The sequence below is a fragment of the Vipera berus genome (genome assembly GCF_964194415.1).
Source record: "Vipera berus genome assembly, chromosome: 8".
Lineage (NCBI taxonomy): Eukaryota > Metazoa > Chordata > Lepidosauria > Squamata > Viperidae > Vipera > Vipera berus.
This window is the reverse complement of record NC_138211.1, coordinates 6,020,199-6,041,191: the sequence shown is the minus strand read 5'-3', so window position 1 is coordinate 6,041,191 and position 20,993 is coordinate 6,020,199. Positions and strand designations below refer to the sequence as shown.

The 20,993-nt window shown below is 41.8% G+C and overlaps 1 protein-coding gene across 1 annotated transcript in view; it reads left to right on the top strand.

Annotated features, from left to right (window-relative positions):
* NTM (neurotrimin) overlaps positions 1 to 20,993 on the top strand; it is a gene marked incomplete at its 3' end in the record, with an annotated part of 577,786 nt that overhangs the window by 479,729 nt on the left and 77,064 nt on the right. The window contains 1 exon segment of the mRNA XM_081333436.1: positions 2,553 to 2,785. Coding sequence (XP_081189562.1) covers positions 2,553 to 2,785 — 233 coding nt within the window.

The following is a 20,993-nucleotide window of genomic DNA, read 5'->3' as shown; positions in this document are numbered from 1 at the left end:
TGGAAGGTAAAACTTCAAATCTGAGAACTTTGGAGGCAGATGGATGGAAGTGGAATTGTGGCCTGTGGAGCTGTATTGATATAGTATCTCTGTGTTTGGATTTAAAACAGATAACTACAGATAATAATACAATAACAGATGGTTAACAGAAGGATGTGAAGATTAGTGTAATGGTTGAGCTAACCTGTTAACTGTTGTCATTTTTTTCCTTTCTCTTTTTTCCTCCCATATATACATTACAATCGATTCTCTCAGCTGGAATATCTATTTAATATGCTATTTTTGTCAAATAAGGATGGGAAAGCTTGTCATTATCTGTAGATCTGTTATGTAAGGGGAGGAGAACCTATTGGCATTTTTAAAAAATCTTTCAGCACCCAGATATTTTCTACATTGGTTTTTTTTAAATCTTTTCTTTTCCCCTTTAATCCTCGACTTACAGTAGTTTATTTATTGACCGTTTGAAGTTGCAACGGCATTGAAAAAAGTGACTTATGACCATCTTTCTCACTCAATGACCATTGCAGCATCCCCATGATCAGGAGATTTACACTCAGATGCTTGACAACTGGTTCCTATTTATGACAGTCGCAGCATCCCTGGGTCACCTGATCCCCCTTTGCTACTTCCTGACAAGCAAAGTCCACGGGGAACCAGGTTCACTTAACTTGGGATAAAACTCAACCAATGTCTCACTTAGCAACATACATTCTCAGCTCAATTGTGGTTGTAAGTAGAGGACTATCTGTATATAAGAGGAAGAGAACCTACTGGTGGTTTTTTTTTTCAGCACCCAGATATTTTTGACATTTGGGGTTTTTTCCCACATTTTTTTTTCTATCGTTAGTCTTGGATGTTAGTTTTTCTGGGTTTTTTTTTCTCTTTTGTGTTTTATCCTTGTCGACGAACAAAAATATTTTTTTTAAAAAAAAACACCACACAAATATTTAGTCTAACTAAACTCTCGGTAATAGCCGTGAAAAGCTGAGTTGGGAAGCGCTATAACCAGTGGTGGGATTCAAACAGGGGAACAACTGGTTCTCTGCGTGGATGCCACTTCTGGAAGGCCATTCTGGGCCTGGGCAACAAAAAATTAGCTACCGGTTCTGCCGAAGTGGTGCGAACGGGCTGAATCCCACCGCTGGTTATAATGATAGTCTAAGTCAGACATGTCAAACACAAGGCCCGGGGGCCGGATCTGGCCCACGAAGTGGTTTCATGTGGCCCGCGAAGCCATCTTGGAAACAGTGAGGGAACGGCCTCCACTGCCTTGGCCCTGGCCCAGAGACCCTCCTCCTGCCAGAGACCCTCAGATCTGTCCCACTCCTGCCCAGGCCCCCCATAGGCACCCTTGATGCGAACGATGTAGAGCTGGCCGTGCCCATCCAGTAGGCCATACGCACTCTAGCCACGCCCACTCAGTAGGCCACGCCCACCCTGGCCACGCCCACCCGCCCCCCTGAGGGCAACCGCAATGCTGATGCGGCCCTCAATGAAATTGAATTTGACACCCCTGGTCTAAGTAATTGGCTGGATTTAATGTTGTAATCAGTGCAATATACAGGTTAATAATGAGTGGTTGGAAACTGCCTTTGCAGAGTTCTGTGGAAGTGATTGCCACTTTTGCTTATGCGTTAGTTGAGGATTGTGACATACAACCCACAAGGTTCAATGACATTTCTCCCCGAGGTATGTGGGTGGAACTGTGAGCTCAAGCTAATTTGAGTGTATAGCATGGAAACAGCTCCGTGTTTGAGGAAGTCACAGCTAATTGAAAATAGGTGAAAGCAGCCAAGGTGCCTTTTCTGTTCTTTATATTTTTTCTGTATGGCCTAATCCTCCTACCACTTCGATGACACAGTTGGGAAGGATCCAGCAAAAGTCATCCTGGTTTGATTTCTGTAGTTAACCAGGTCAACAAGTGGCTCCGGGTGTTGTTACATCATAACGCATAAAAATAATTTAAGGACAATTAAAGCAGTACAAAATATGGCACCAAATAAAGCTGTTACTATGGATGTTAATACAAACAAGAAACCAGGCCTTAAACTTATTCAGGGCCCCAGACCCCAATGCACAACCCAAGTCCTCACAGCCTCATGAAAGGGCAACAGGGTTGGATCATTCTGATATCTAAATGTGGAATATTCTAGAAGGCAGGGGTTGTATGGTCTCCTGGTTCCCACCAACTGACATCCCTTGTCTGAGGGGACCCACAGCATTTATTTGTTTGTTTATTAAATTTATATTGCCACCTACTCATTCACAGAGACTCTAGGTGGCTTAGAAGCAGTAATAACACAAAGTAGGGGGTAAAAAAATCTCGCTCAGTTATGATCGTAATTCAAGGAGTACCTTTACTTTGAATGCGGCCATTAGATCTAGCTAAAATGCTGGTCTATGTTCTTTCGGATAACTGCTGCTCACCTCGGGACTTCGAAATGAGGAAAAGGGAGAAAAGGGATGGAAAGCTTGGGGATCAGGCTGCCTTTAGAAGACTCCTTTACAAGTTCTAATCCCTTCCTCCCTCTCTCTCCTTCGTTCTTTTTCAGATGCATTGTGGATAATCGAGTGACGCGGGTAGCGTGGCTGAACCGCAGCAGTATTCTTTACGCGGGCAATGACAAGTGGTGTTTGGACCCCCGAGTGGAGCTAATTGCCAACACCAAAACCCATTATGCCATCCGGATAAATGACGTGGATGTGTATGACGAGGGACCTTATACTTGCTCAGTACAGACGGACAATCACCCCAAAACCTCACGGGTCCATCTCATTGTGCAAGGTAAGGCTTGGCGGGAGACGCTCGCTCTGGTCTGCTCCACCTTGGAGGGAAAGACTTCAGACGCACAATCCAAGAAGGTGTCACACTCTGGAATATGCCAAGGAACCTTCAAAGAAAGATCAAGCGCTCCTATGACATTTAGTGCTCCAGCTGCTGCTGCTGCTGCAGCTCTGGGGAATTCATGTCCCTTTGTAGAATTCAGAGTAGCTGATGTTCTCCTTTTGTGGCAGTCTGAAAAACACAGCAATCTTGTGACCAGATGAGTAGTTGCCCTTCAGGCCGTGGATGCACAGGGACTCATGGCTGATGATGTGTTTGACCTCTCCCTCAGGCTTAGTTGGATCGTCTCCTGCACCATGTATGTCACTGAGCAACCAAAAAAATTCCCAAGCATTTTTCTAGCATCTTCCTCCCCTTCCTTCCTTTTAAAGCATACAAGGCAAAAAAAAAATAGAGCAAATGTTCTCCTCCAAGCATATACATCTTTGTACTCACGAAACAACTAACAAATGTGTTTCCAATCTTGGCATTTTCTGTTATCTTTTAAACTTAGGGCGTCTGTTCGCAATTCATGCATCAAAGCTGATCACATTTTTTTTAAAAAAAATATCAAAGCTATAAAAAAATCATAGGAGCTGGAAAGTAGTAATTACTTACCTATCCTTTCTGAACCTCTGGTATTTAAAATCAATCCTGGGTCTGTTTGTTGTTTTAGTGTTTTATTATTTCGCTTTCTTCTCTTCATAAATAATTGTGGAAGGAAGATATACGATTTCCTCAAGAGAGCAACACGTTCTGTCAGTGGAAGGTATTACAAGGTCTTGTTCTTTGAAGGAGGAGGGTAACTAGTTATCTAGACTGAAAGTTGCTTTTGCTTGGCTTTGAAGTTAATTGGAACTGGGAGCATTCAGAATATTGTAATACCTAGGAAAGGTATATTTGTATGTGGCTTTCAAAGTCTTCTGAATAAATTGTGGCCATCTCTGAAGCAGACTGAAAAAAAGCAACAACTGTGGAACCATAAAAAAATCATAACTATTTAATTTATTAAGATGGGGTTTTTTTGTGTTTTGTTTTTGTTTTTGTTTTAATGGCAAGAGTTCACAAATCTTCCAGGCATTTGCAAACTGTTGTCTCAGGTGCCGCACAACTTATCTAATTGTGCTGTGTTCAATAACAGATGGACGAATAAATTTCAGGCTACAAAGACCGGAAAGACAGTTTTATTTGTTGTTCCTTGCCCCATTGGGAGAAATGTTGCCAAATGAATGCCAAATGCCAAATGATGCGCTCTGAAAATCTCTGGGGAAAAGCTTTAATGACCCTCTTCCTCCCAGCCAAACTGGTCCTCTGAAATGCAGCCCCTCCCTCCTGGGAATCCAGACTACATTCCACCACAGTTAGCTAACCTTTAGTACAATGTAAAATCCCAAGCCTTGCTTTACCTTAGGCCAAACTTTTTAACATATGTCAAATTGAGGATTGTTAGGGGGCACAGTGGCCTAGCAGCTAAGATGCTGGGCTTGTCAACTGGAAGATTGATAGTTTGAGACCCAAGCACTATGTGATGGGGTGAGCTCTTGTCCTTGCTCCAGCTCCTGCCCACCTGGCAGTTGGAAAGCATGAAAATGCGAGTAGAGAAATAGGTACCCCTTTGGTGGGAAGATAACAGTGTTCTGTGCATTTTGGAGTATAGCCATGCTGTCCACATGACCATAGAAGTGTCTTTGAGAAACATTGGCTCCCTTGGCTAAGAAGCTGAGATAAGTACTGCCCCCTAGAGTCAGACACGACTGGACAGGGAAAACCATTACCTTTTACCTTTAATAAAAAATTAAGACAGTGTCCACGGCATCAGAACTCAAAGTGGGGGAAAGCATGTCCTTAAATATTCTTTAGAAGGATATAAAAACTAGCTTGCGGGTACCCTGTTTCATTTCCAAAACAATACATAAACACCATCCACATACTCATTGTAACATAGGCATCACTTTATCTCTTTCCTTAGCAATATCTGGTAGTGATATTTACAAAGTGATATTTGTCTTTTCAGTGAAAGATGTTGGGGCGGGGGAACATAATTGTCTGATAATAATCTTTCATGGTGCTGAAAATATACCTCACCATCTGCTGTGGGTGAAATAACCGGCTGTTCCCTGCACGATTCCTCAGTGCAAGTATATTTAAGGGGAGATGTTATTCTTCACCCTCTTTTACCACTCCATTCATGGCCTCCATAAGCAGGGGAGGCATTGTGTCTTTTTCCACCCCCTTGAATTTAAGGGGGTTGGGAAGTCACAAACACAAGAGACCTTTTAGTGCTATCAAATTTACCGATGTTCCTTGAATAGCCATCCAACAATAACAGGGCACATAACCACTTCATTCTGCAGGCGATTGGGAGAAAATGATGGCTATTTTAGCTGGTGACCCGCAGCAGTGACATATTTTGTTGTTATTTTTACACAGTTATTCACACAGATTTGTTACCGTTTTGAATTTTGACACTTGTGAACTTAACTTGAATGCTTGTCAGGTGCAATAAATCAGGAAGCCAGGCAGTTCAAATGAATACAGATTTATTGTATTCATTTGTACTAACAGTACATTTATCATACTGTATTATACTAACACTCTCTACAAGAATCTGAACTACTAACGGTTAAAGCCAATTGGCGGTAGATAAGAGTCAAAAGAATGCAAGGTGGGTGGGACTTAGATATCTTGTGGGTGTGAAGCAATAGCAATAGCACTTAAACTTATATATTGCTCCACAGTGGTTTACAGCCCTCTCTAAGCAGTTTATATAATCTAGGTTCTCATTTTACTGATCTCGGAAGGATGAAAAGGTGAATCAACCTTGAGCCAGTCCTAATCGAACTCCTGGCTGTGGGCAGAATTACCCTGCAATATTGCATTCTAACCACTGCGCCAGCATGGCTCAAGACTAATGATTTGCTTGATCCTTCCCTCGGGCTTAGCCTGGTCATCTCCTACAATGCTCAGGAACAAGATGTGGAATTATAGGACTGCATAAGGTGTTCATGTAAATTTGTTTTCCTTGTGTTTTGGCTGCATAAATGGCTCTGAATAGTGTTGCAGCAGAAGATGTCCTACAAAGTCACAAAGAGCTTAGTTTAGTTCATCTTCTGTCTACACAACAATGGCAGATTTTTCCCACGGTTTAGTATACCTTTGTCAGTCCTGACTAGGATTGAATGAGGGATTTTCTACATGATGACGATGCTGGCTACGGCCAGGCTGTACCCTGATATTGGCGGGTTTGTCCACCACCCTTAATCAAGTGAGTTGCAGACAAGTAACCCATGACGTGCCATATTTGACTAGTTTTAGCCGACTAAGGTGATTTTTGTTATTGTTGTTTAATGGTTTAAAATATTGTGTAAATCCAATCTATTTGAACAGTTTATAGTTCAAGTAATGTTCAATGGATTACTTTAAAAAGATACACCATGTTAAATTGATTGTGCAAACTCAGCCACTGGTGCCAAGAGCCAGAGCAATTTGAGATATTTCTATGCTTCACATCTACAATGAAAAATTATATACTCTGTGCTCAATTTATGTAGTGTGTGTGTGTGTGTGTGTGTGTGTGTGTGCATGCATGCACGCATGCATGTGTGTGAACAATTCAACGAAAAGTAGACTGGTGCATTCTGAAGAGCAAAATCTTTATCTTTAGCTCATGGTCTGATTCTTGAAATGATGATATATCAGTTATCTTAAGAATTGTGTAAATATTCTTCCAAAAAGCAGTGATACAGTATTACACAAATACAGTTAGTTGCCACAGTTCGGGGACTTGGGGGTGAGCCTGTAAAGGCCGAAAAATTAAAAGCATCTTGCAGAAATATACCCAGTTGCCAAATAGCAGAGCATAAAGGGTATGACATCTCGACTCATCCTCATCTTTTAGATTTACTATTTGGTAGCATGTGAAGCTTTATCATTTACAACAGCCACTGATCTGAGCAGATATTCATCAAAATAGCCCCTAGCCATCTGCTTATCCCCCTCCTCTACCTTTATGTTCCAGAGGACGAGGAAGAATCCCCTTCAGAGAGGCTTTCTCCATCTCCCACCCCTCCTTTGCATTCAGATTTTGTTTATTGTCTGGGACTCTTCTTCCTGTCTCCCAAGGTTATTCTCACAGCCCATTACACATATTGATTTCAGCACGATCAAAGTGTTCAGCTATAGATTACTGATAAATAACAAGAAAGTAGAGTTGATGGTTGATCAATAGGTCAGCTCACCTTAGATAAGTGGAGATCGCTTGAGTTTGTGTGCAAGAGCCTGAGAGAAAAAGTATGATGATAGAGCTGAAGACATCTTACAAGGACAAAATTTTCTTAGAAAAGCACAAACTCCTTCAGATGAAAAACAACAACAACAACAAAAAGTACCAATGGACAATTCCTTCATGAAGGGCAATAAAACTGCCACTGTAGCATGTTCAGCTTCTCCAGACATTTATGCAAGCTAAATAGTATGCAGTTCTGGGGATGGAGAAGAAACAAGAGTACCCCAAAATTATCTTACTGTAGTAATTGCTATCAAGAAGTCTACAGTTTAAAATCAGATTCAAGGCGAAATCCTCAAGAATCCTGACACACAACAGTTTCTTGCCTTATTTTAAGCGCCCGTATAGCCCATATATACTCAAATGAAGTCAATGTTTATTACAGTCAAAGACCAAAACAAATTAAAAACACTCAAGTCATAGTTAACCCAAAGGTGCTTTTTCACGAGGCAACTGGACTTCCTTGTTTTTCTTTGAAGATGTTTTGCTTCTCACCCAAGAAGCTTCTTCAGCTCTGATAACTCATGGATGAGCCTATCTCTGGATCAATTGACTCCTGGATTTTTAACCAAGCTGTCATGAAAAATGGGTAATCTGTGGATTACTCACAGATAAGCCAACTGTGAAAATTAAAACATTCAAAAACTTCAAGGCTTGACTATTTGGGGAGCACATTTTTCATGATAGTTTGCTTAAAAACTCAGGGGTCCTTTTATCCACAGATCGGCTTCTATCCGAGCATATACGGTACATTTAAAGTTTTGGAAAGACGGCCTTTCTCCGATAGGTGTATTCTAAAATAAGAAAAGGAAGAGGCCAAATGAGATTTGTATTTGTCCCTGTGCTGCAAAATATTCTCATCTTGTAGAAGAGATTAAGAAAAGTCCACCTTATCTCGGGGCTGATGAAAATGGACTTTGTGAAGAACCCCAGTCCTTAATCTCACTTAGACACAAGCATTTGCATGATAAAAAAAAACAACGATGGAAGGAAACACAAGAAGAAGAATTTGAGAGATATTTGGCTTTTCAGCTTCTTATCAGCTTCTTTAGGCTATCTGGTCCTTTCTTTTGTGCTGAAGCAAATAATCGCTCCCAACCACTTTTGTCTGGTCCAAATGAGATTTCCCATTTCTTCTGTGTCCCAGTTAATCTCTTAAATCCTGGCCATTGTTTGATAGTTAATTACCTGTCTGCTCCCATAACACAACTCTGTGGCTCAGGTAAAGACAAGGAAACTCTGAAATCCTACTCACTTGCTGAAATGAAGAGGTTTCAAGAGAAATTGGGAGAGAAAGGTTTGCTTTGGGGTGTCTGCCGATGTTCTAGAGAAGATGCCTCCAACTTTCTCTGAAGCTTTTCCTAGCTAGATGTGTTCTGCGTAGATCTGCATAGATAGTAGATCTTTGTGTTGTGGTGGTTGTTGTTGTTCCCATGAGCCCATTCCCCTTCTGGTTTCCTCTTTGGACTTGAGCATCCAAAACTCACTTAACAAATGTTTCACTTAGCAACGCAAATTTTGGGCTCCGTTGTGGTTGTAACTCAAGGACTACCTGTACTGGGTGTTCCAGGCATAGAGGTGAGGATCTGAACAGTGTGAATTCATCTTTTATATTTGACTCTCAGTCCAGCTGGAGAAATAAAGCAGCCCAGCCCTTGACAGCCCCATCAACTGTTGTCTCAGCAGAGTGACAATTCTGCATCCGTAAATCTAATGCAGGAAGTGGTTTCTTCAAATACAAAGCTGAGCTGCAATATTGTTTGAGCGGGAAAAAGAACTCCTTCGATAATAATAATTATAATAAAAAAGGACCGGTAAATTTCCTCTTTGCCCTTGCAGTCTATCCATTGTCAAAGGAAACAGACCTAAGGGACTCAGGAGAGACTTTCCGAGTTGTGGCTAGTTTGTTAGGTTGTCGTTTTTTATCAAATGCAGTCAGCAGCTGCCTCCAGAGGGCGGAGTTGTCACTGCTAATCTGTCACCTGCATCTGGTGGGAGAGTCAGAGGCAAATGCATTTTCTTGGATAACTGGGAGCGTATCAGGAACAATAGATTGGGTTTAATGATACAGAACAGCGGGGTTGCAGAAGAACTCAAGATCTTTAGTTAAGTATTCCTTTGCCTTTAAAGTTGCAAGGACCTCCTGCCAATCAAAGCACCCAAGAATGGGCTATTTAGAGGGGGTGAGAGTTGGGGTGTGACAAGCTTTTACAGCAGGGGTCTTCAAACTTGGCCCTTTTATGGCTTGTGGATTTCAACCTGACCCTTTTATGACTTGTGGACTTCAACTCCCAGAATTCCTCAGCCAGGCACGCTGGCTGAGGAATTCTGGGAGTTGAAGTCCACAAGCCATAAAAAGGCCAAGTTTGAAGACCCCTGTTTTATAGTCACCCATCACCCCTTTCGGGAGAAAGATCAGCCAGAGTGAAGCAGCTGCAGCAGCCAAAAGTTCCTAAATCAGTGTTTTTCAACCTTGACAACTTTAAGGTGTGTGGTCTCCCAGAATTCCCCAGCTAGCATGCTTTAAGGTGTATTGACTTCAACTCCCAGAATTCCTCAGCCAGTGTGCCTGGCTGAGGAATTCTGGGAGTTGAAGTCCACAAGTCATAAAAGGGTCAGGTTTGAAGACCCCTATCATAGGTTTTTCCTCTCCCTAGCAAAATCAGGATTAGGTATGCTGAAATGGATAAATTTGACTTCTTTGATTAGAGAAGAGACATGATCTACGTTTATTGGTGACTTGCAAGCAGCTTCTGGACTGTAAAAATCAACTTGTGATTTATGCTTTTGATGATTAGGTAGGAGAGATTATAGAAAGAAGAGTAATATGATATAATTTTAGAGAGAGAGTTTGAAGTATATTAGCATTTATAATGGCTGTGAAGAATACGAGAAGCCAATTTTTTATACTTTTCCCCCCTCTCTTTTCTATTTTTCTTCGACTCGTATTTCTTTTCCTGACCTTTTGGTTTTTCTCTTTTTGTTCTTTTTCTTTCTTTTTCTTCTGTTCTTTATATTTATTTGTATTTGTCTTTATCTCTTTGTTTAAAAGTTTCAATCGAAATTATATAGAGAATAAGCCAGGCAAAATAATGAAAGGAAGTCGAGTTATGGAACCATGTGTTAAAACGGAACATCTGATTGGCACAAGCCAATTTGTGGACAGCTGTCGGACAGATGTCTCTTGCTCAATACAGTGAGTCAAGCCTCGACTTACGACCACAACTGAGGCCAATATTTCTGTCGCTAAGTGAAACATTTGTTAAGTGAGTATGGCCTCATTTTATGACCTTTCTTGCCACAGTTGTTAAGTGGATCACTGCAGTTGTTAAGTTAGTGTCACGGTTCTTAAGTGAGTCTGGCTTCCCCATTGACCTTGTTGTCAGAAGGTCGCAAAAGGGGATCACGTGACCCCAGGGGACGCTGCAGCCGTCATAAAGGTGAACCAATTTGCAAAGCATCCAGATTTTGATCGCATGACCGTGGGGGAATGCCTCAATGATCGTAAGTGTGAAAAATGGTCCTGAGTCCCTTTTTTCCAGTGTTGTAACTTGAACGGTCACTAAATGAAGTGTTATAAGCCAAGGACTTTCTGTATCTACTGGTGACTTTCCCATTCTGGCTCTCAATGGTCTTCCCTCCTCATTTCTTTCTTCTGTGCTGTAGAGATTGGCAGTGTTTCCCTGTGAATGATGTCATTTCATACGGTCCTCTTTTTACTTCCATTCGTGGTTTGATATTTCATGCTTGGGTCACTCCAATCCACGAGTCAGAAAAGGGGCGATTAAATCAATTGAAGTTGCTGCAGAGTACTCATCTTACAAATCACAGTGTCTTTATATACTATCTGTCTGCCTGTCTGCCTGTCCGTCCGTCCGTCCATCCATCCATCCATCCTCCTATCTGTCTGTCTGTCTGTCTGTCCATCCATCCATCCATCCATCCATCCATCCATCACCATCTATCTATCCATCCATCCATCCTTCTCCATCTATATATCCATCTATCCATGTATCTGTGTATGTATGTATGTATCTATCTATCATCTATCTATCTATCTATCTATCTATCTATCTATCCATTATCTATCTATCCATCCATCCATCCATCCATCCATCCATCTATCTATCTATCTATCTATCTATCTATCTATCCATTATCTATATATCTATCCATCCATCCATCCATCCATCCATCCATCCATCCATCCATCCATCCATCCATCCATCCATCTATCTATCTATCTATCTATCTATCTATCTATCTATCTATCTATCTATCTATCTATCTATCTATCTATCTATCTATCTATCTATCTATCTATCTATCTATCTCAGTTGTAAGCAATGTCACAAACTTCTAAAAAGTACAGTGGGGTCCTCTGTCCATGGCTGTTTTCTTGCAGACCTTTAATTAGCCAACTAGGTTGAATCATTAGTGCCAGAAAGGAGTGGGATTTGGTCTCTGTATATATACAGGTGACCTGCCCTGTCCATGTTGGGAGGGAATGTTCACAGTGGTTTCTTGATTAGGCTGTTGTTTACCGTTTGATTGTTTGAGTTGGTAGTGCTTTGACTGGGATATTGTTTCTATGTTAATTTGGAATGAATGACACATTTTTTTACTGTGTGCCACATCTTCATGACTGTCTGATCATGTTGCCAATTTAGCCTCCACTCAGAGTTACATGTTTGAAAACAGAGCATCAGCCTCAAATGCTGTTCAATGTTTTGGGTTGTTTTTTTTAAAAAACCATCATTTGCTTTATTAAATATTGATCTTCAGTTGCATTATTAAACTTTTAAGTCTTGAGTATAAATTCTGATCTTTTATTTTGATCTCGCTTCTCTCTCGCCATTCCTCTTGCCCTTCCTGAGCTTTAAATGTTTTTTTTCCCTTCTTTTTCTTCAAGGACAATTTTTAATTGTAAGAAAGGAAGATTGTTTTATAAAGATTTCCATTCATTGGAGAATACATTATTGATAATGATGATAGAATGGTAAATCCTCTGAAGTACTTACATACTTGCCCCCCCATTTTTAAACCAACATCCTAGATCTATATTTAATTTGATAAGTACTACAGATTGTCAATGAAACTTGAAATGCCCTTCACAGAGACAAACCTGGAATTAGGCCCAAATCTGAAGAGATAGTACAGGTCAGGGGTAGGCAACCTTGGTTCTTTTATTACTCGTGGACTTCAACTCCCAGAAATCCTGAGCCAGCATGGCTCAGCTTGGAAACCTCTCCCTTTTCCCTCAGCATGGCTGGCTCAGGAATTTTGGGAGTTGAAGTCCACAAGTCATAAAAGAGCCAAGGTTGCCTACCCCTGTTACAGGTAGTCCTTGACTTATGACCACAATTTCCTTTGCTAAGCAAGGAGGTTATTAAATGAGTTGCATCCAGTTTATACAACCTCTTTGGCCGTGGTTAAGTGATTCAGTGCAGTTGTTAAGTGGCTTGCACGCTTGTTTAGTGAATGTGATTTCTCCCTACACTTTGCTTGTCAGAAACTGGCTAGGAAAATTGCAAATGGCGACCACATGACCTTGGGAGCTGCAACTGTCATTTGGCATTTTTGCCTACCTATCGAGTCTGTGATAGGCGGATGTGGATGTTTGATGGTATTATAGATATCGTTGCAGGATGGAAGCAGTTCCTAGTAAGGCCGCCTTTTGCAATTGACTAATGGTGAATTTGTCAATGCCAATGGTGTTCAAGTGGTGGTCCAGTTGTTTTCGGATTGCACCCAAGGCGCCTATAGCCATTTGGAATAAGCACCGAGCTTTCTAGGTTGGGTGCATTAATAAAATTCCACACACTGAGAAAATAATTATATGTGCCGTGGCCCCTCTATTTTATGCGCACAAATACAAGATGTAGCTCATGAATAAAGATGTGTGTGTGTATAAACACAGTCCAAAAATAATACAGATAAAAGCAGGGATTAAAAATGTAAGTGTAACTGCAGCCAGAGAGCATTTGTGTATGTGCACACTCCTGAACGCTACAGAGCAGGCATCCAAGTACCTACAACCAATTTGTTTGTGTGTGTGTTCTGTGCTGTTTGATCCACAAAAATCTGCACAGTAATAAAGAGGTAACTGCAGTGACAAAGCAAGCCGCAATGAGAGACAGTGGAAGCTGTGCCAAATTGTTCATGCTCCAATTCCAAAAAAAATTAATTTTAGAAATATTTCTTGTTACATTGGAATTCAGGAGGAGTGGAATACATTGAAGGGGAAAGCCATAGAATAATAAAGGAATTGAACAGAGAAATGTGCTTATCTCTCAATCTCTGAAATGCTTTCAATCAGTTGTGTGGGAGAACAAATAGCTTTTCTCCAAAAGAAGAGGAATTTATATATTTCTTCATGTTTGGAAACCTTTGTAAGTTCTGTAAAATCTTGACTTCCCCAGACATCCCATCCCATCCCATCCCATCCCTTCCCTTCCCTTCCTTCCCACAACACTTTTCTTGAATCCACAAGTCTTAATGTTGCCAAGTTTGAAGACCCTTGCTTTAGAGCAAGGGTGTCCAACCTTGGTAACTTTAAGCTGGCTGGGGAATTCTGGGAATTGAAGTCCACAGGTCTTAAAATTGCCAAGGTTGGACACCCCTGCTTTATAGTCTGCCTTGCACACCATCTATAAGGAGAAATTTCCCGGCAGTGAGAACAATCAGTCAGTGGAACGGCTTTGCCTCAGAAATTGTGGGGCTCCAACAGAGGAGGTTTTTAAGAAGAGACTGGACAGCCACTTGTCTGGAATGATAGAGGATCTTCTGCTTGAGCAGGGGGTTGGACTAGAAGTCCTCCAAGGTCCCTTCCAACTGTGTAAGTCTGTTATTAGTGCTACTGTTCTTTTAGTCTTTAGTTCCCTCAAGGCATTTTACACACAAAAAATGGTTAAAACGTTTGCTTACATCAATGAAGCAACTAAAACCTGGTCAATTTTGGAGCATTAGACGAAACCTACTGAGTTCTACATCCCTCAAAACCACGGGGAATGTTCTCACCTAAGAAATATTTAAACACCCTTGCATGCACAAATATTCTCCCCAAACAAAACTCACAATTCTGATTTCATAAGAGTTTAGGAAGAAAAATCATCGGAAGTGCAGTATTGGTGGATTTGCTTTGCACCTTAAGACAGGAGATATCTGGGAAGTGGAGACATAGTAAGCCAGGTAGAAATGGGGGAGGGCAAAGAGTTATTATCAAATTCCCAGCTTGCCCTTTCTGATCTGAGGTTCACTGGTAATATCTCCGGCTTCTAATACATTTTGTTCTCAGGAGTGTGCATTGGCCCACTTCCTCCTCAGTCCTTAATTAGTTTCTGGATGATGACATCTCTGTAGAGTATCAACCAGTCTTGTCCCCCAACCTCAGGAGAGATAAAGGAATCTTAATAAAGACATCCTACATTTCTTGGGTGATGGGCTTGACAAGCTTTGTATTAACAAGACGCCGTGTTCAAACTTTCTCTCTCCCCTCTCTGAACTCCTTCCTTGCACAGTGACATTTCACAAAGGGATTAACAAAACCCCTACCAGCTCCAAAGGCTTGTAGGATATGACAAAGGCAAAGTATCATCTCCTTGCGATGAAACAGCGGAACTTTGCATCCTGTGGATTTTGTGCTGTTATTAATTTTGTAGTATTTGAAGACTGTCCCCAACCTCTGGGCAGTACACACCAAGAAAAGCAACCTAATGAATTACTCTAAAACATATAATAATACGATCAATTATGCTATGCTTTAGTGACCAGCTGAGATCACCCTATGAGTCAAGGGCCCTCCAGAACAATAGAGTTAAAGGGCAGCATCTTTATTGATTCTGGGCTGATCAGGTGATACTGTTGAGGTTTTGTTCACATGCTGGCCAGTGGGTGAGGTCTGGATGGGGAAAAGCAGTGTAAACTCCACCCTGGAAAGACTGGGTGTCTTTGGGTTTCAAGTTCTTCTTGAACAAAGAACTTTCCATTTTCAGTTCTGAAGTGGGTAGCACTCCCCCATACCGTAAGCAGTGCACAATTTGGGAGGTCTTCCTGGACTCCAAGCTCTTTCACAAAGAACAGGCAGCAGTGTGGGCCAGGGGTCCTGTGGCCAGATCCATCAGTTGCATCAGTTGTGCCTTTGTCATCTCACATCTGGACTGTGGAAATGGCTTTTAGGTGGAACTGCCCTTGAAGACTTCCAAGAAGATGCATCTGGTCCAGAATGCATCAGCCTGGGCAGGCCTTAGTATGCATATGTAACACTTTTGTTGCACAAGCAGCACTTACATAATACAGGTAAACTTCTGAGCATGATTCAAGGCACTGGATGGGAGCCATGTAGTGTCCCAAAGCAAGTGCTCAGTGTCCAGAGCTCTTCATTTGTCCTCGTTTCAATGGTCTTCAAATTTGATTGACTACGTCAACATCTGATGTCATACCACTTGTTGTGCGGGGTTTTTAATTCAGTAAGTTGTGGTTATATATATATATATATATATATAACACACACACACACACACTCATATACAGTGCTTTTTTTTTTGTAAAAGAAAAAGGTGCTGGAACTCACACATGTCATACAACCCGCCTTGCCTACCCTACAAGGTACAAGGTTCCATTCAAAAAAGGTGCTGGAACTCTGTTCTGAGCGTTCTATGACAAAAAAGCCATACACACAAACACACACACACAAACACACACATCTTCTGAAAAAAATAAATGTCACATTTCCCTAGTGTAAGGAATATTAGACTCAGCCTTCAGTATTGGGATTTTATTAGAGAGCTGAGCTGGTGACACTCTCTAATATAGTGGTATTTATAAATACACTTCTAATCTGTGATTAAAACATTTCCCTCCTCACACAGCAATGAATTACAGTGACTCTTTATCATAAAACATGCATTGAGATGCATGTAAATAATAATATGTCTTCCAGTATAGAAAGGAAACACAAGAAAGGAGGCTATTTGTTTTGAGAAATCGTGGAGACCCATCTCTGCAACATATGACACATCTCATTAGTCCTCATTTGAGGGAGAGCAATTTCTATTATTTATTAATTGCCTATTAAGCCTGCAACGTATGTCTCCTTTATTTCAATATTCTGAAGCCAGCTATACAGAATTTATTCAGTATAGCAGATATACAGCTCTCAGGCATTGCAACTCTGTGCACAGATTGGTGGGAGTGGCGATGAAGCTGGTTTGATAATCCTCTGCCCTTGGTCATATGGTAAAACATGCCAGAGCTGAAAGAAGAGAAACTAACAGTGTTTTGGGTTTTTTTTCCAAATTAAACCATAGGACAGACTAGCTCAGTTTGGTCTGAAATTGTGACATTGTAGAGACCATACATTTGTCATGCTAGATATGGCGTCTGTCTTCTCATCTGTCATCTTGCAGCACATCCCAAAACAATGAGAGCAATTGGAAATGCCTCTGATCATTTTTTTTAAAAATGCAATTAACAGTACAATTAATGCTATAAAGGAATATGATGGATCCAATCCTTGCCAATCAACAAATCACATCTCCTATGTTGCTGAGAATAGAATGGAATGGAATGGGATAGGATAGGATAAGATAGGATAGAGAATAGAACAGAACAGAACAGAACAGAACAGAACAGAATAGAATAGACTGGAAGGGACCTTGGAGGCCTTCTGTAAGTTCAGGTTGTATTGATGTAGTTCATCAATCTGAGTATCAGAGTCCCTGAAAGTTCTCAAAGAGGAACAAAGAGTAATTATGGTAGTAAATAAATAAGTGAATAGATACAGACATGCCTCTTAAAAAAGGAGATCTGTCTTTCATTGCTCTTTATTCAATCTGGGCTCCGAAAAACAGACCATTGTCTTTTCTTGGCCAACCTCTTGTTTTATCTATTGATTGGAGACAATGGAACTCTTGACCTTCCTTTGGGAAACACCCACACACAATTTACCACACAGTCAATAGATGACAAATCTTTTGTGAAGATGCCTTTTCCAATGAGGAGCCAAGGAGCTACTGAGCAAGGCTGAAGCATCAGATAGAAAGCATTCACACACTTCTCCGTTCCTCTTCAGGGAACTTGTATTTGTCCTCTTCCTTGGCCTGACAGAGGAGTCAACTAACAGTGAAATATGCACATGCTTTGTGCTGCTTTTGTATAGGGAATATCCCAATAGAATTCTCCAGTGCCGGGCCAGTTTTGAAATGTGTACTCTCAGTTTAATAAACTGTAGCTGCATGATATTGTACCATACCTTTACAAAGGTTATTTGTGACCATCAGCACGGCATTTAGACTAGGCTTGCTGAGTTGTAGAGTCACAGCACCTACTTCCCTGCCATTAACACACAAAGTCTTTTTCTCTAAAATGTCTTGTCTCAAGTACTCCAGGGCAGAATCCATGACGTTGAATCGGTCTTCCATCTTGTCTTGTCAACAAGAAGCACAGAGGTAACGATAACAGGGATTTTCTGTTTCTTGTGCAGAACCCACGTACGTGCCGCTTGGGAGAAATATCCTCAACTAACAATAGACTGGCCGATATTCTCATTGAATTGGTTGGAAAAGACGGATGGACAGCATGTGGTGAAAATGTTCTTTAGATAACACAGCTGAGCACCCAGTGCTTAGAAACAATTCAGTTTGATGATATTGCCTGGGACAATCTGTTGTTTTAGAATAGAGGCTATCAGCTGATAATGAAACCAGTTTTCAAGAGACAGGCCTGGTTATCAGAAAGCCAAAAAGTATATAAAGACCTAAAGGGAATAGAACCAGAGAGACCCACAGCAGATTTTTATATAGCTTAAGACAGACATGTCAAACACAAGGCCCGGGGGCTGGATCCGGCCCACGAAGTGGTTTCATGTGGCCCCCAAAGCCATCCTGGAAACAATGAGGGAACGGCCCCCACTGCCTTGGCCCTGGCCCAGAGACCCTCCTTCTGCCAGAGACCCTCAGATCTGTCCCACTCCTGCCCAGGCCCCCATTGGCACCCTTGATGCGAACGATGTAGAGCTGGCCATGCCCACCCAGTAGGCCATACGCACTCTAGCCACGCCCACCCAGTAGGCCACACCCACCCTGGCCATACCCACCCGGCCCTTTGAGGGCAACTGCAATGCTGATGCGGCCCTCAATGAAATTGAGTTTGACACCCCTGGCTTAAGACAAGGTGTCCCACCTGGCAACTTTAAAACTTGAGGACTTCAACTCCCAGAATTCCCCAGCCAGGCATGCTCTGTCTTCAGACAGAGTTTTCACCCATCATATGCTCTTCGATCCCTTGCAATGCTTTGACATTTGGAACAATCTCTCACAGATCTGGAGACCCAAAGTTTTAGAGTTTCTCTGTTGGGATGAATAGTGCCAGAGACCGTTATTTGCTGAGCTCATCTAAAGGGCAATAATCAACTTTGAACAAAACAAGGATATGTTCCTATCCTTTTCATGGAGAAGTAAATGAGATCTAAAGGGGGGGGGAATTCACATTCCACTCTGGGGAAATCTCTGCTTTTGTAACTGAAGGAGCCTGCTACATACTGCCATGTTTAATCATCTCTGTGCAAGAGACAGGTGGAGAAAACCCAAATTGTAGGGCAGGCAGGAATTCCCCAAAGGGATAGATGGATAGATGGATGGATAGCTTCTACCCGTCTCCAATTTTCGCACTGAAAAGTTTCCCTTTCTATTTTCTTGCTTTGGTTCAGAGTTCACACTTCTACCGCCTGCTCTTCAGAAATGGCAGCATCTTCATAAAACATTTTTGATGTAGCTGGGGCAAGATCACAGCTCTATTTTAAATGCTACCTGGTTTATATTTATTAGCACTTATTATTTTGCATTGTAGACATCTCCTATTAATACCTGTTACATTGCAGGGAAGGCATTTTAAATAATTCATTTGATTAATTATTCAAGCATTTTAATTAGCATATAATAACTGTCATGTTAAATCCTAGGCTCCCATGTTTAAATTAAAAGGGTAACTCATGGCAGGTTGCGCTTCTGTCATTCCTGTTCCTTCACCATGTTGGCCCAGTGTCATTGCTCCTTCTTTACTCCTGACACTGATGGATGCAAACCTTTTCAAGTTCCACATCTCTGCATGGTTTGAATGGAACCCAGTGATTGCCAGTTCATAATAATTAATTATCACAGCTGACATTTCTTCAGCACCTTTTCAAGCAAAGATCAGGGGAGGGGGCGAAAGGAAAGCATAAATATTTTTGCCATTAAAGCTGGAACCTTAATTCCATCCCTTTTGTGCATCAAAAGAGTGCCACACTTTGGACACTTCTCCCATGCTTTTTGTAATTCAGGCTGAATTTTAAAGGTGGCAAATATATAAGTAAAGGTAAAGGTTCCCCCGCACATGCATGCTAGTCGTTTCCAACTCTAGGGGCTGGTGCTTATCTCCGTTTCAAAGCCGAAGAGCCAGCGCTTGTCCAAGGACGACTCCGTGGTCATGTGGCCGGCCTGACTAGACACCAAAGGGACATGGAACGCTATTACTTTTCCACCGTAGTGGTCCCTATTTTTCTACTTGCATTTTTACATGCTTTCAAACTGCTAGGTTGGCAGAAGCTGGGACGATTAACAGGCACTCACTCTGTTACGCGGCACTCGGGATTCGACCCGCCAATCTGCCGACCTTCTGATCGACAAGCTCTGTCATGGCCCCATTGAATCCTGTTCCAGAGGAGGAGGAAGATTTGGGACTGGGACTATGCAATGGGGATGGCACATCTATCCTGGAATGTCTGGAGAATCCAGGGGTTGAGGATGATGCTGTCCCAGGCCTCTCCAGCATGGGGGAGGTAGTTGACTGGACAGGGAGCTGCCTGTCCTCACAAACCTGGGAGAATTGGCAGCAGACAGGCTATGGTGAGGAGAGGTAGCAGATCCCCTCTGACAGGGAACAGCTGCCTTCCGCACTCACCGGGGAGAGAGCAGAGAGTGGAGCGGAGGCAAGCTCAAAGGAGGTCTGCAAGGCTTCTGGTGAGGAGGCCACCCCACCCCTCCTCATGAGGAATACCTGGCTTATGTCGATTTAAGCAGAGGCTGGGGAAGGGTGTCTTTGTTGGGAACAATTGTTTTGCTTTGGCATGCACTTCCCTGACTTTGGGGGAAAAAAACCCTCTGCTTTGAATTGTGTTTCTGCCTTGTGACTCTGGAGCTCACATTGTAGAAGACCTTGAATTTTGTTTATGACTTGCAGACCTTGCCTTGCGGATTTGCACCTTGTTTTTGGACTCTGCCTTTGTGAGTTGGCTTTGGTGATTATTGGCTTTTTTTTTCTTTGTGGGATTGTGTTGCACTAACCGGGAGGAGGCTACATTTAGTGAGGTTTGGGGTGGAACTTTACTGGCCATTGTAGGGCCCTTTGTCATGGCATTAGCAGAGCAGTAAAGGACTATAAAGGACTACAAATAAAAGACTATTGAAGCCTGCCTCTGGCTAGGCAACCTGGGTCATAACAAAATCACATAAATGTATAGCAAATTAACAATGCACAGTCTGAAGATCCTGGTTGTGTTTCTTTTGGGAGAGGACAGCAATCTCATCTCCACACCCTTTGAAGGGTGATGTGATTCTTCTCCTGCTAAAGGATCTTGTGGGCTGCTGTTCTTTTAAAGTAAATATCCCGTTAAACACAGGGCACCTGTAATTATAAGGCAATAAAAACAGTTCTTCCCCAACTTCTATTTTCCTTCAGATGCAAATTGTATCAATTAAGGTTGTAACTGTGAATTGGTTCAATCAGGAAAGATAGTTGATTAATGTGGGGACTATAATCTGTGTTGATGAGAGTTCATGACACACTGGTTTAGTTTTTAAACTACTCTGAGCTACATAAGAGAGTACAGTAAAAATATTATATTGA